Below are 16,244 nucleotides of genomic sequence, written 5' to 3'. Positions count from 1 at the left end.
ATATTAAATAAAACCTAGGTATTTTAAGAGTAATGAAGCAGGAAACATTCATATCTATAGGAAAGTGAGATTTTATAATCAGTATAGTTTTTTATGCTTCATATGAATTGGGAGGCATTTAGTAAGATGACTGAAAGTGTCAGGGACAATTCTAATTAAGATCTGCGAACGTTGGCACCTACATCTAATATACATTGATGATGTATTTTATTTGGTGATACATATTTGACCCATAGTATTTAATCATGTGCATTATATTAATCTTTATTTTAAGGAACTGCAGATTTTGTTGCATGTACCATCACCAATGGATGAGGAGGGGGTGTGTGGGGTAAAAAAGAGGTGGGTAAAGGAACAGGAAGAGAGGAGGGAGGTGAAACTGTGGTTGGTATGTCAAATAAATAAATAATAATAATAAAAAAACCTCCTAGGGGNGATCTCTGTGAATTCAAGGCCAGCCTGGTTTACAAGAGCTAGTTCCAGGATAGGCTCCAAAGCTACAGAGAAACCTTGTCTCGAAAAAACAGAGAGAGAGAAAGAAAGGAACTGTAGTTTAAAGCTACAGAAACATCATCTGACTGTTCTATTAGTTTAAGTGAATGTGAACATATGATCTCATGCGTTGTAGGCCTCCTCATTGCTTCACTTAGACTGATAGAGCACAGCACATAACTCCTCTATATTAACTGAAGAAAGTTTTGTGTTGACTTCTGCCTCTAACATTCTCTCTCTGCATTTAATTTACTTCCTTTTATCTCACTTTACTCTTCTGAAATATGTATTTTGCAATCATATTGGCAACATTAATTTAGAAAGTTTACACAGATTATCTAGTACAATATCTGATCAACAATATGCAATAAAAATATGCATCTTTGACATATGCTTAAATATTTATCGTTAACAAATAAATCAAAACCATCTAACTAGATCAGGATCATGTTTCATCATTCATACAATTCAAAGGTGAAATTATTAATCTTTAATATCGAGAATTATTTGAAACTTATTTTCTCAACTTCCCCATAGTTGTAAGGAAAGCTGATTAATTTGTGTTTTATTCCATATTGTCTTCTTCATCCTATTTAAGTTCCAGAACCCCCTCTCTCATGATTTCATTGTCTGTGATGATTAGGCTGTGTCATTTTGGCCAGTTGGAATGAAGTTCATTGATGTGGGAGTCCCCTCTGTGTGTTGCTTGTATTGGTTAATGAATTAAAAAAAAAAAAACTGCTTTGGCCTGATAGGGCAGAACTTAGGTAGGCAGAGAAGACAGAACTGAATTCTGGAAGCAAAAAAGCAAGTTTTACGGCAAAAAGTCAACATACAGTACTCATTTCCTATTTTGACAGTGATAGCCATATTTACTTTACAGACTTAAAGGGCAACTTAATATTCTGATCAAAATTCAAAGAGAAACATGACCACTGTCAAGGCCTCCTATTTATTTTCATTGTTATAATCAACTATATGCTTGCTTTAACTTACCTCTTAAAATTTTGCTGGGTCCTATGCCTTCATAAATATCTAACACATCAGTATAATGTGCAATAAAAGATCCAAAGCTGATCTGAGTGGAAAGTCCTTGGCTTACACTAATTTAAGAGAAAAGAAAAAAAAAAAGTTCTTAAGCTGTGATAAATTTCAACGCATTCTACAGTTTGATTGGGTCTTCCATCTTGTGACAAAGCATATGGAGTAAGCTACCCTGCAAATATAACCACAAAGTACAGTTCTGTAACGACACGTTTTTAGGACCTTGTCATCTAGCACAATTGAAATTCTGCATTCAGTAAACAGAACCTTTCCAATGCTCTTTCCCTCTAGTCTCAGTAACATTGATCTACTTCCTTCTATGAATTTAGCACTGTTAAGTACTACACTTAATTGAAATTTTGTAGGATTTGTCTTTCGTGTATTCTGGCTTATTTCGTTTAACGGTCTCAAGTTTCAATCATAAAACATGGATAAGAAACTCTTCCTTTTTTATGGCTGAATAAAGGTGTTCCACAATATGTACATTCCACATTCCCCTTTCCACTTTATCTAGCCGTAACAATATTAGTGAAATACTAATCATATGCTTACTGTCTTGTTTACCAGAAATTTTGTGACTCTAAGTCATATTCATTGGATCACATTTGTATTCTGTAATATTTTTATGCACTGTATTATACTTATGGGTTGAATGATATCAATGTAACTTTTAGTGGTAGTTTATAGCAAGAAACAAGATGGGTTCATTGCAGTTTAAGCTTTATGGAGTTATTATGCTGTGGCAATAATTTATATGTTTTTAAGAGTAGATTAAGTAGATATGGCAGAAAATTTGTGCTCAGACTTACTTTTTTTTCCCCCCCCACGGGAGTATGCTATAGGCAAATAGATTAAGTTGGAGTGCAGAAATTCATCCCAGACTGAGAGGAGGAGAGCAAGGAAGTCAGAGGAATGTTGAGCTAAGCTGGCTTTAAAACCACTCAGAAAGATAAAGTCAATGATGAAGAAGACAGAAAATGCAAAAATTACTTCTTAATCTTTTAAACTTAAGTCCTGAAATAGGCAGGAAAATAGTGAATTCTTTATTTGACATAGCGTTGAAACTGACTTTCATAGGAACAAAAGAGAACCATCTGTAGAGTCCTTTTATCGTTAAAGGAAATAAATACTTGTCTATATGTAGTATTCACACATTGTATATTTGTATCTTAACTAATCTTTCTGTAGATCCCTTGATATATACAAAACATGTTTTGCTCATCATTGCATTCTACAATGACTTTGATCCAATAGCTATAGATTCTGAGTAATGTGGATATGGGACTTTTTGGGGAAAGATATTTATGTCTATGAATGCACATATTTTCAATCTAAAGAAGCTAGATTGTTATGGGAGCTCCTTCTGCTTCTTCAGCCAATAGCGGCTGAGATACCAGACCATTGGGGCGTGGTCTCTCTCCCTTTAAAAGAAGCAGCCACTTCCCTCTGCTCTCTCTGGCTTCTGGCTCCACTTCCTGATTGCGCAGAGGGCTGTTGTCTGGGACGGTGATCTGTAAGTTTGTCCCCCTTAAATAAATAACCATTCTATTAATCATAATTCCAAGCTGGTGTGGGATTGTTTGTGACATATGCCTTCACTAGATGTGAAAACACAAGACCTATCTTTGATGTCCACATTACATGACATTGGTCAGGTGTTAAAGCATTGTAGAACTTTGGCCAGGTGCTAAATATAGCTATTAATTTAAGGGTGGGCAAATCCAGTGTTCTAAATATTTTAATATCTTTAATATTTTCTCTTGAATTAATCAATCCTCTATACTTGTATAAAACTTATTGCATTTACCAATATTTTGATCCTGGGGTGGGGCATATAATAACTAGTTTCAAAATGGAAAAATTAATTTTTAAATTGACTAATTAGATTAAGACTTATGATGCCAAATTTGTTTTGCAGTAGTGGTTTAGATCCCAGTGAGCTGCTGCTACTTCTTAGACAAAGCGTTTATTGATACAGAATAATTTTTAAGGTTAAGGTTTAAAGAGGAACTTCAAAGTAATCTATAGGTTGGTAGTAAATAAAAACTATAATTATTTTAAACATACTGTAGGAAGGGGGATATTACGTTGGGAGGTTTTCAGACTGAAGATCAGGACATAGAAAATAGTGTCTTACCTGATGATCCAGCGGCAAACAACACCTGAACTGTCTGACCCTGGGTAACGATCAGCTTGGAAAGATCCAGAATTTTCCGTCAACAAAAACCTTCCATCACAAGCTGTGGCTGTGTGAACATGTCAGGTAATATTAGATATAAGCAGTCTTAGAATAGGAGGGGTTAATTAATTCTCTCGAGGTTTCTTGGTTCATAAATAATATTAATAGCATGCCCCCTTTTCTGGAGGCTTCTATCTGCAATTACCATGACAGTGTACATTAAACAGCAAAATTAAATTAGAAATTTCCATCTTTTGCAATGTTCTTAAACAGTACTGCAGCCCATTTTAGAAGCATCAGGAAAACAGAAAAGGAATGAAATAAAAATAGGAGAACACAGAACATTTCAAATATCTGTAGTAACCATTTACTATGCTGGTGAATTTACTCTTCTTCCAGATTTATTTCTGACGTATCTATAGAGAAAGGGAGTCAACAGCGTCATGCTTTATAACTTGATTTACAATTTTCTAAAAGGTTGAGATTATTCTGTGTTTGGTGGATCTTATTGCAAGGCCTTCAGGGACAAAAGACTTTTCTGTGCTTCCTCAGATGTCTGTACTTGCAGTCATGTGGAGTCATGATACTGAGTTACAGAATCAGCTATTCTACAACCACATTGTGTTTGTTCCCCAATGTCCCCTTGCCTGTGAACTGTTTATGAAAGAACCAAGTAAGAGAGGGTGACAGGGCAGAAAACTGGCATCCTTAATGCCTAGGCAAGTATCTGTGCCTGCTTTAGGAGGACCGTTGTCATCTTAAGTGGCTAGGATTTTTGTATCACAGTGTCTTGTCTGCCCAAAAGAATATGACCAATTTGTTTGTCGAGTTTTCTATGAATCTTCACATTTTATTTCCAGTAAATAATCTCTATTTTAGTTTGAAGTAATTGGACCTTGTCAGTCCTGGATATAAACAAAAGTGTAGACTATCCCTGAAAGCATTTAAATTACAATAGTATTAAACTCTTTACAATAACAATGTTTAGAATGTCAAAAATATCCTGTCAAGATGGACGATTTGGAGGGTAGTTTTGGGTATCCCTTTGACGATGTGTATGAAAAAAGGCAACTTTACATATCTGGCAGTGAAGCAAGACAGGTTCTCAGGATTAATAAGAATTAAAAATATATCTCAAACATGAATGAGTAGAATGTTTAGATCGTGATTCTGTGACCTGCTGAGAGCCTCCTGATTTTCTAGAGTGTTAGAACAAATGCTGAGGGGTAACAAGTGAATCTGCAAATGACAGCAGCCATCCTGCTAGCCATCAGACACTCTTCCTGAATTCACCAAGCAGTCCTGATAACATGTACTTGGGGCCCGCCACAAGCTCCCTCTGCTGGCCCATTATTTATCGATTCCATTGGTCTTAAGTCATTGAACTGTCCAAGATACAAGAATTAATCATGATCTTTGCAGACACACCAAAAGGTATCAAATGCTCACATTCAAACATGCAAACTATAAGTACACTTGCCAACTTAGGAACAGTGCTGCACCTTGACCTAAGAGCTTTGAGTCAGCATCGTTTCTCCACAGAGGTCAGCTAAAAAGCAAACTTTCTTGCTGATGCAATGCTAATCAGAAGAGAAACACAATTTAAAGCAATCTAACTTTAGCTATAGTCAGCGATAAGTTGTACAAACCTAAATAACCAAAGACTAAATACAGAAACTTGGTACGGAAGCAATCATTAATATGACTCTATTAATAACACAAACTAGAATTAGAGCGCACAGCTGGGGTAAAATCAATAAATAGGGAGAGATCAAAGGTCAGTGTCTTACAGAGAGAATTCTTAAATTAGCTTATAAACTTTTCTCTGAGTATGGATTGATGTACAAGGGCTTTGAGATGGCGTCCTGCTGCTAAACATTGGAGTTGGTGCTGAAGGGTTGTCTGCGGCTCGGGGGCTCACTACCACCACTGATTAAAATGAATAAGATCACCTGTGCTCTGAAACACCTGCTGCCTGAAGAGCGTTCTTTAGATTGATTTTTCTGCTACCTTGGCTAAACAATGATTTGAAACTATTCTTCAGAAATAGATACAATGCTAACTTTATAATACATATAAAGGGATGGAGACAATAAGCACACAAAAACTTGAGAATCCTATGAAAGCTGGGTGACATTAAGGTTTAATAAATATAAAGCCACCATATACTGAAAAAATATCATGCAGATATTTTAAAGCAACTGTGTTTAAAGCAAAGGTAGATGTTTAATTTAGATGCTGAGATTCATCTTGTGACTCAGAAAAAAATGTATTATTTTAAGACTCATTTAGAGACAATCTATCATCCTTACATTATTAGTCTTATGATTAATTTTTGATATGAATTGTTATCAACTTATTTTGAAAATGATGGACTCAATGATGTTAAAGTCCAAACGACAAGTGAGACATATTTTTAAACTATTTGATTTGATTTGTGTAATGTTGTTACATCATTTCCTATCTTCAGTACATAGGTTTAAAGCTACGTGTCTAGCTGATATGTATTGTTATTTTTGAAACAAAAATCAGCATCACCTTTGCTTCCTCTTGATGGTACATTTTGGATCATATTCGTTTTAAAAAGATTTTGGGAAATCCAAGGGAGAAAAACAGAGTTTATAGATCACCATCTTCCTTTTTAAGTAGCTTAGTTATGTAAAATAGAAATTTTCCATAGTCTGCACTTTTTTCCAGTTCATGCCAGCTGCACATTGAAGTATATAGTTCTGCGCTGTATGTTTGAAATTTATACAACAGCACTTGTATTGAAATTTTTGAGTGGGAGAATCTCAAGTGTAGTTACTTTTTTTGAATTGTTACTGTGAAACAGACCCAATGCCTGTCTTATGAAGTATGGACCTAGTAGATAGGTAGTTTTCCAAATTTAGTTCCTCACTCAAATCTTCACCTTGAATTAATGCCAAGGAATATGAGAATGCAATGGTAACAGACAAGGAAACTGCAGCCTCATAACACCCTACGAGCTGTGCACACCATCACCATTACAAGCTTTGTAAGGTTGACTAGTACTACACCTCGGTCTGCAACCTAAGCACTAAAAAGCTATAGGCAGAAGCTTCATAATGTGAGCTCCAGGCCAGAGCTTCTCTCAAAAACCAGAAATAAATCAAAAGGTGATTATGGATCACACAAAAAATAGGCTTAATTCAGGCTTTTCTTTAAGTTTTCAAATTGAATTGTAGGCTAGACTTAATGTAATGGTATTTTTTACTGCTTACAATCTGAACTTACATGATGATAGGTTACAATGAAACTACATTATTGTATGTACAATGAATCTACATTGATAAGATTCTTCCTGGTAACCTTTTCTAAATGGAAGCAAACTGCAGTGAACTATAAATCAAAGAGAGATTCCATTTAGATTATCTGGATTAATGTTTGGTGTAGTGTTTGTGTTATTTAAGTGTTTATTAATGCAATTAAGATGAGAACAATCAGAATGAATAAGAAAATAGACTCACAAAACACCACTATATTAAGAAATCATTGTTGCTGTTATTATTATTATTAATTGTATTATTTATAGAACTCAAGAAAAAAAAAGAAAAGCAATGAAGAAAAGGGAATGATGCTCACTGAGTTGATACTGTGAAGTAGGGGCAAGAGAAGTTACATTATATGATGATGAAAATATCTAGAAAATGTATTATATTATTAGTGCTTAATCCTAAGAACCATGGCAGCTGAAGACAAAGGGGAAATTAAAATATTGACATTCCCTCTCTACCTGAATTATGTGTGACTGATCACAATATTTTTTGCAGAGGTCTCAAATGGTATTGCATACAATTAGTTACATCTAATATTATGCAAATAAGTTTTAAAATAACATACTTATTAGATTTTGCGACAAATTATGCATGTGTATATTAGAGCAGATAATTTCCCCTTCTTTCAGAGTAAATGCATATGTAAAAGTGTGTACATGTATATGCATATACATAAATATATGTACATGTGCGCATACATGAATTTTTGTGTAGTTTGTGTACATGCATGCTTGTGTCTGTGCACAGTCATGGAGGAGAAAAAATGAAGAAGAGTAAAAGAAAGTGGGAGGCCTTACCACACAGTTTTCTGTCTTCATCTGAACCATCTGGACAATTCACTTCTCCATCACAAAATAAATCAGTTGCTATACAATTCCAAATATTAGCACAGGGTCGTGAACCAGGCTGGCACTCTACTGGGACACTGCCTAAAAATACAGATTCACATTGTAAGTTTCTTGAATAATAAGTTTCAAATTGGCAGGATAGATACAATGGCTGATATTTCTTGTGTGTTCTTTATTACTTTAATTCATAATGGATCAATGTAGTTCATTTTGTAAAAAGGAATATTTATTTCACTTGATGAATCATTAACAAAAATTCAATGTATTTTAAGTTCTATAAAAGACGATGCTGATTGTGAGTGTTGACGCTGTTCATTCAATTTTTGTAAACTTATAATTTAATCACTTAATACTTATGGTGATTCGAGTGAGAATGGCCACCATAAGTTCATATATTGGAATACTTGATCTTCAGTGGATGGAACTCCTTGGGAAAGATTAGGAGTTGTGACCCTGTTGGAGAGGATGTCACAGGGGACTAGTTTTAATATTTCAAAAGCCATTCCCAGTTAGCACTCTCTGCCTCTCTTTCTGCTCAGTACTTATGGGTCAGGATATAAGTTCTCAGCTACTACCCTAGTGCCATTCCTGCCTACCTACCATGCTCCTCTCCATGATGAGGATGAACTCTAACCCTCTGATATAATAAACTCCACTCAATGCTTTCACTTGTAAGCTACCTTGGTCATGGTTTCTTAACACAGCAATGGAAAAGTACCTGGGTCCTCAATTTCATACCCTGAACAACGTTGTGTGAGATGATACAATATATTGTAAAGTTTATTATAACATCTATCCAATAATTCATTTACACACAACTTAATTATTTGAAAAAAAAACAGTGGTGTTTATAAAGTCTGTACTTTCTGAAAGGAAAATGTTATCAAAGTAAACCACTTTGAGGTAAGATAAAATGTCTAGTTACAAGAACACTATGTAATAAAACTGGAGAAATCGATTAGCTATTTCTGCTCCATAAATCTTGGCTTCTTGCCACAGCCATTCTTTTAGGGCCTCCAATACAAACACATCCCTCTACAGTGCTAGATCACAGTCAGTCTGCCCAGGTGCTTCCACTTTGTAGCTCTCAGCCTGCTTGTTTTTTCTTCAGCTGCCCCGCCTCCAAGGTATGACATAGAGAGACTGTCTTAGTTAGGGTTTCTATTGCTGTGAAGAGACACCATGACCAAGGCAATTCTTGAAAAGGAAGACATTCAATTGAAGTGGGTAGGTTTACAGTTTCAGCAGTTTAACACGTTATCATCATGGCAGGGAGCATGCTTCAGAGGTTCAGTTCATTATCATCATGGCAGGACATGAGGGCATGAAGTCAGACATGGTGCTGGAGAGGTAGCTGCTACATGTTGATATGAAGGCAGCAGGAAGTAGACTGAGTCCCTGGGCAGTATCTTGAGCATATATAGGACATCAAAGCCCGCCTCTATCATGAGACACCTCTTCCATAAGATATACCTACTTCACAAGGTCACCCCTCCTAATAATGCTACTCTCTTTGGGACTCATTTTCTTTCAAACCACCAAAGACACATACCAAGATACACGTACTTCTAGAAATTAACTTTGAAATTCTAAGAATAACACATATTCATATACCCGTGCAAGATAATATCCATTTGTTTTTCAGAGCAATGTGAAAATTTTAATGTTTTTATTTGTGATAAAAGTATCAATGATGCTTTAAGGATTTTTGGAAATTTATCTCCCTAACATTTGTTTTTTATTATTTCTTACTTTTAAAAATACTTTGTAGCATTTGAAAATAATGTATTTTGATCATTTGTACCCCTAGGTCATTCCATATCCCCTACTGTGTCTCCTTCCCAACTTCCCAACTTTTCCTTCTCTCCCAGTGAGTTCTATTAGTGCTGCTAGTAAGTGTAGGGAGTAGGTTTTCTTAACATGAAGGGAAACACTGTACTGCCATCTGCTGGCTCTTAAAACTATAACAAGCAAAATGACTTCTGAAATTTCTTATGCTTCCCATAAACTCATTAGGAATCATGTATTTACCAAGCTAAATCTTGTTTGAGGACATTTATAGATAGGGTTGATGAACATATAAATAACTAAATTAGACTTTAAAAACTTGCTCTGATTAAAGTGAACATAAAGTTTTCATTGGGAAACTAATGGAAAAGCTAACATCTAAAAAATAGCATAAATATCAGAGCTATTTTCAAGTGGCAGAATAATCTAATTTAGTAAAAATAAAAATAGAAGTAAATATATTTATTAAATCTAAAAGTACTTTACACTCAAAATATAAGAGCTCTATTTCAAGCAAATCATTTAATTACTGTGTCCCAATTCACAAAAGTCACAATATTTGACAGTATGTCAGAAACTCTTAATAAATAAATAGGTAAAAAAAGAATTTCCTTATATGTCTATATTATTTTTGCCAAAGTCCCATAAAAGTCTATGGATTCAGTGCTTAGAAGACTCAAATTGGGGCCATTGCTAAGAATATGTGAGACTTGGGTTGTCTGTGGATTTTTGCTTCCTGGAGCGCTATGTGTCTCTCTATTGTCGTTAACCCTCAAAGCTTCACTGGCAAGGGATGGTACTTGGGTTGCTTTGATTCCTGAGCTGAGTGGTTTTATGTCAACGTTACTCAGTCTGACATCATTTGAGAACATAATGTCCCAAGCAGATTGGCCTGTGAACAAGTCTATGGTGCATTCTAAAAATTAGTGATAGCGGTGCGAGGGCTCTGCATACCGTGGATGGTGCCAACCATCCATAGAAAAGCAAGCTGAGCAAGGAATCATTTCTCAATGACTTCTGCTTCAGTTCCTGACTTCAGGTTTCTGTTCCACATGGATTTTGGTCCTCAGTTAATGACTGTCATGTGGAAATGTACACTGAAGTAAACCCTTCCCTTCTCAACTTGCTTTTGGTTTTGGTATTTCATTACAGCTGTAGGCACTCTTACTAAGATGATCCCCGTAGTGATCATTAATCCTTAGGGTTTTTATGGCTACTTACGTCACGGCATTCTACAAGGTGGAGATAGAAGATAAAAGAAGATAAAACCTTTGTGGCACAGCATCTGTTCTCACAGAACTTAATGTAGGGAAATAATTCATTTATCATTTTTGTAAGATTTTTGGGGGCAGGTTGGTCTGGGTCTGATCTCAAACTCCCTAGGTAGCTAAAGGTGACCTTGACATTCTGATCATCTGGCTTCCATTTTGAGAGTGTAGAGAGTGTAGGTATCCACACCCCAGTTATAAGGTGGCGTGGAAAGTAACTACCCAGGTAAGCAGGATGTAGCCACTCTACCTGCTGAGCTGCGTGCTAATTAGTTTTAATGAGGCCTTAAGAGAGCAATAAAAGCACGGGGAAGTAGGCAGAGGTTGAACCCATCTTCACAAGAGAATTCGTATTAAAATTTGACTCTGAAGAATTCCTGGAAGTAACTGGAATAGGCAAGTATAGAATACACATGATGGTGTGTCAGAATACGAAATCAGATACACAGAAAGATCTAATTTATCCAGATGTGATGATGCTGGGGGCATGTCAGGAAAGAGTGAAGAGGCTTAGGAGTAGGAGATTCGTCTTTCCTCAAATGCAGACTACAATATACTTGTTAATGGATAAAATCTCTACATCCCTGGTTTGAGCAGTTCAATCAAGGACACAGTCCTTCCTAGATTCTTTCGACCCACCATCAATCATGTCCTTCACAAAAACCACCCATTACTTTTTCCCCCTCTCCAATGCCCAACTTCTACCACATAGTGGATGAGTTGCAAAATATTGCATTTTGTGTGAAATATAGAAAACCCATAGTATCGAATCTTTCATGTTTCTGAAATCATTGCCTGCACTGCCGGCAACAAAGGAGTAGAACAAGCTACATTGTGGGAAGCCTTCAAGCATACGAGCAAGTGCCCAAAAGAGCCCCTCCAGGCACACTGCAGCAGCCAAGAAATCAATCTGTGTAATGTGGCCTTAGCTCCTGTAGCTCCCCTCTAGTACTCCAAATTGGTTAGTAAAACTTTACAGTAATTGGCAACAAAGGCAGCTGAACAAAAGAACACAATCCACATGGACTTTTACCTGTTATCATACAAAAACTCAGTATTAATGCCAGGTATATGATGCATGTGTTTGTTGGTTTTTCTCAAACTCTATCTTCAAGGCATATAAAAATGAAAATAAACTTAACACCCCTGAAAGACATATTCATAATAAATTACTGCTTGGAAACGGCATTTTCAAGTTTAATTGCCTCGTTCCTCTCTATAAATCTCTAGTGTCTTGCTGTATGAGAGGAATAAATGAGAGGTATGAATCAGGACTCGTGCTACATGAACTTAATGTAAAGGAGAATATGATATTTTACTACCTAGTTATCTTACAATAATTCCTTATGAATTAATTAAGTCAATTCAATGAAAGAAAATAGTCAGAAAACAAGGTTTTATTGTTGCATGAATTACCAGATATAAATGAGCATCACCAATTGGAAATCATGTTTGAAACCTAGTATTGGAAAAATCTCTCTTTTATAATAATATGCAGTTGTTGCTATAAAAATATTATTTTGAGGTAAGTCATTAGGAACAGGGTGAAGTGACCTAATTGGTTTGTCCTTCCCTGTATGAGTTGCTGGGCTGTTCATATTGAAATTCTCTCTTTATTTTTAGTCTACTTTACAGTAACAAGAAATATCAAGGCACTATCTTACACCTGTATTTATAATTTATGTTTTATGTAATGTTTATAAAGTTCAAAAATTCTAGGTAAATGAGGGGTAATTTATAGAGTTAGTTAAATTGGACTATGCTTTATCAAGCATAAAGAATTTTATATAACATTTGTATGTAATACTACAAATTATAACTAGAGCTTAGTGCGTGCTTGGTATGTTCAGCATGAGATACACCTCAACGTTTTTTATTACTTCTTCATCGGAACTGTGAACATCACTTTCTTGTTTCTAATAAGAAAGACAAGCCCAAGTGTATGTTGACCACATTCTTGTAACTCAAATGATGGGGTGTTTTGTTTCGTTTTCTGTCCCTGCTTTTCCTTCCTCCCGATGACCCTGGGCATATGCTCAGCTAGGTTTCACTATTGCTCAACTGTTTTCTTCAACATCATTTGGGAGAAAATGTTTAAGGTTATTTTTGTTATTATTTCTAGTGCTTATTGTCCTAGCCCTGAGCCATTCCATGTATGTCTCTTATAATGTTTTATGCCACTAAAAGGACTGCAGTAACTCAGATGAGTCGTGTAATGAATCTGTACACTGACCAATGGAAGAAAGGACACTAATTCACACGCTTGTTGCTTATTTTTAAGTTTCACGAAGAATGTCTTGAAACATTTTATCTACTTTTCGGTTTCATTTTAGATGGATGCAATTTAATGATTAACTTATTTTTTCAAAGTAAATTAATATTACTTGAAGTTTAATGTATAAAATGTGGTTTTTAGAACTTGTAATATTACTTCATATTGCAGAAATGAATGTGGGCTAAATGACAGTTTTTCGTATGTTCAACCGATTTGTGGCTGTGGCTAAACAGAACTGTGAGTATGTTAAGAACTTTTCATGGGCTGTGGAATTGTTATTGTTGATGATAAATCATTATAATTAATGAGTCAGGCTTTATTTTGCATTTCAAACATCGCACCAGTTCTCTATTTCCACTGGTGGGTCTAATCAGTACATCTGAATCACTGACTCTCACACGTTGTCCTTCGGCTCTTACATGTGCACTATGACATGCACACCCTTATGTATGGGATAAATAAATTAATACATGTAAGAAAATAACATCCTGGGAACTATCTTATATTACACTCTTACTGAAAAAAATGATTGAATGGGTCCAGCAGTACTTTATTACTGATTTACGACAGTACTGCATTTACAGAACAGCCCCAAGTTATATGCAGAGAATATAGCGAGAAGATAATATTTCAGTATCTGACGAAACTGGCATCCTTTTGATAAAACACTTCACTGGTAGTGGTCACATCCCTGGCATGTGGTAATAATGACAGTTTTAAAAATCAGAATGCAAGAGTAAAGTCAGACAACTAAGATACTAGTCCCCAATATCTAACCATGTTTGTTAAATTCTATGCTTCAAACTGCAAGCTGTTAAGCCCAGTATTTCTTTAGAGTTTATTATTTAACTGCTAAGGCATAAGATAATATACAAATATTAGGGAAAACTATAAATATACAAATAATAATATTAATATTATAGAAGTTTCCATAGAAATGCTGACTACTAGTTTGTCTTCAAAAATGGGTAAAATTAAAGTAACATATTTTAAATGGATATTAGCAATTCATTATTTTTTTACAATATTTTACCTTGACATTTTTAGCTTATTGTAAATTTTTAGTATATGTTAATATATTATATATAATTTTGTCCAGATATAGAAATATAAATTTATGTTTAATTTTAAGTTTTACAGAACTTTTAATTGATAAATAGTTGTGCATACTCATGACAATCAACACAGCATTATAAGAACTGACCTGAAGTGGTTGTAGCAATAGCTGTTGAGAAGTTACCCAAAGATGCTAGAAGAAAGCAAAGTAGATTTGATACTTGAGTTTATGATATAAATTTAATGTAAAACATTGTTACAACTTAAGTCAATGTGATGCTGTAAAAACTGACCTGAAGTTGTTATAGCAATTGCTGTTGAGAAGTTACCCAACAATGTTAGAATAAAGCAAAGTTGATTTGATACTTGAATTTATGATTTAAATTTATTGTTAAACATGGTTACAGTTTGAGTAGCTTTTTCTATGTCACTTGGGTTGTTGTGATCTATTGTGTATATGCCATTAAGACTGACCCGAAGTTGCCAGTGGACTGTGAAGATAAGTGATATCATAATAATATAACATATTTTAATAAAGAGGTATGTGTACTTTTTAGTGTTCCATCCAATGTGGCAGGACCAGGGATACGGAACCCTCTTCTGATCTCCATGGGTACTAGGCATGCCTGTAATGTGCATTTAGATAAGCAGACAAAACATTCATTCATAGAATGAATAAATGAAATGACTGTATCTAAAATATAATAGTTCATATAATTTTGCCCGATTGTGAATTATTGGTGTATATTAATTCAGGTATTCCCTTTTTATCTAGATCTAAGGATAAATCTTTTATGATTCTTAAACTTTGTTTTACAGCTATTAATTAGTTGATGAATAATTGTATGTATTTATGGAGTTCAGTGTGTTGTGATCTTCACTGTGCTGTTAATTATTGACCCCACCTGAAGTCAATGCAGGAATTATTGTTGTGGGAATCCAAGTTGTTTTTAGAAAGTAAAACTGATTTGGCAATTGATTTTAGTGCAGTGGTGGCACATGCCTTTAATTCCAGCACTCAGGAGGCACAGGTAGGTGGATCTCTGTGAGTATGGGCCAGCCCCGACTGCCAAATGAGTTCCAGGACAGTCAGGGATACACTGAGAAACCCTGTCATGAAAATCCAAAATAATGACGATGATAATGATGTAAATATAGCAATTACTTGGCTCTTTTTTATGTTTATTCATTTTGTTGTTCAATTTGTAACATGTTTATTTCTAAAACTAAGGGTCTCAAATGTATAAACCTTAATAATCTCAGAAAACGATTTTGTGAAGCTTGATGACATGAATTTAATTTCTGGAATGCACAGGTAGAAAGAATGTTTTTCTAGACTTGTATAAGTGCACCATAACAGGTGCATACACATGCATATGCACAACCCCACAAATGTGAACATGTGCACGCACATACTTTTACACACATTCTCACAATAAAATCATAAATAAAATAAATAATAATATTATTAAGGCTAACCTGAAGCTGTCATAGAACTGCTGTTTTTCAGTTTATCTGCAGAGATAATGATATTAAAATGATTATTAAGTATTTTAGACTGGTTATAAGGATTTCATCATATATAGCTTATGTATAATTTTTCATCTAAGAAAGTTTCAGCTTGGGGCTGGAGAGATGGCTCAGAGGTTAAAGCATTGGCTGCTCTTCCAGAGTCCTGAGTTCAATTCCCAGCAATCACATGGTGGCTCACAACCATCTGTACTGAGATCTGGCGCCCTGCTCTGGCGTGCGGGCATACATCGAGGCAGAATGTTGTATACGTAATAAATAAATAAATCTTTAAAAAAAAAGAGAAAGTTTCAGCTTATTAGGACTTATTCTGCTTATTTATGTGTCTGAGTCTAAAGATAAACTTTTTATATTTTTTAAAGTTTTTTTTAATTTCTTTTTTTTTAAATTTATTTATTTATTATGTATATATACAACATTCCTTCCATGTGTGCCCGCAAGCCAGAAGGGGGCGCCAGGTCTCATTAT

At 35.0% G+C, this 16,244-nt stretch overlaps 1 protein-coding gene across 2 annotated transcripts in view; it reads right to left on the bottom strand.

The window, feature by feature from the left end:
• Tmprss15 (transmembrane serine protease 15) overlaps positions 1–16,244 on the bottom strand; it is a 100,532-nt gene that overhangs the window by 66,232 nt on the left and 18,056 nt on the right. The window contains exons 6-10 of one of the 2 annotated variants that reach the window (XM_050148935.1): positions 14,540–14,580; positions 14,395–14,439; positions 7,809–7,940; positions 3,674–3,782; positions 1,489–1,595 (exon numbers count right to left, since the gene is read on the bottom strand). In XM_050148935.1, coding sequence (XP_050004892.1) covers positions 1,489–1,595; positions 3,674–3,782; positions 7,809–7,940; positions 14,395–14,439; positions 14,540–14,580 — 434 coding nt within the window. Of the gene's footprint in view, positions 1–1,488; positions 1,596–3,673; positions 3,783–7,808; positions 7,941–14,390; positions 14,440–14,539; positions 14,581–15,725; positions 15,762–16,244 lie in introns of both variants that reach the window. The other variant, XM_050148936.1, reaches the window with a different exon arrangement.

This window comes from Alexandromys fortis, unplaced genomic scaffold (assembly GCF_014885135.2).
Source record: "Alexandromys fortis isolate MF-2015 unplaced genomic scaffold, M_Fortis_MF-2015_v1.1 scaffold_4, whole genome shotgun sequence".
Taxonomy (NCBI): Eukaryota; Metazoa; Chordata; class Mammalia; order Rodentia; family Cricetidae; genus Alexandromys; species Alexandromys fortis.
Note: the sequence above shows the minus strand (reverse complement) of the source record. Positions and strands in the feature narration are given on the sequence as shown.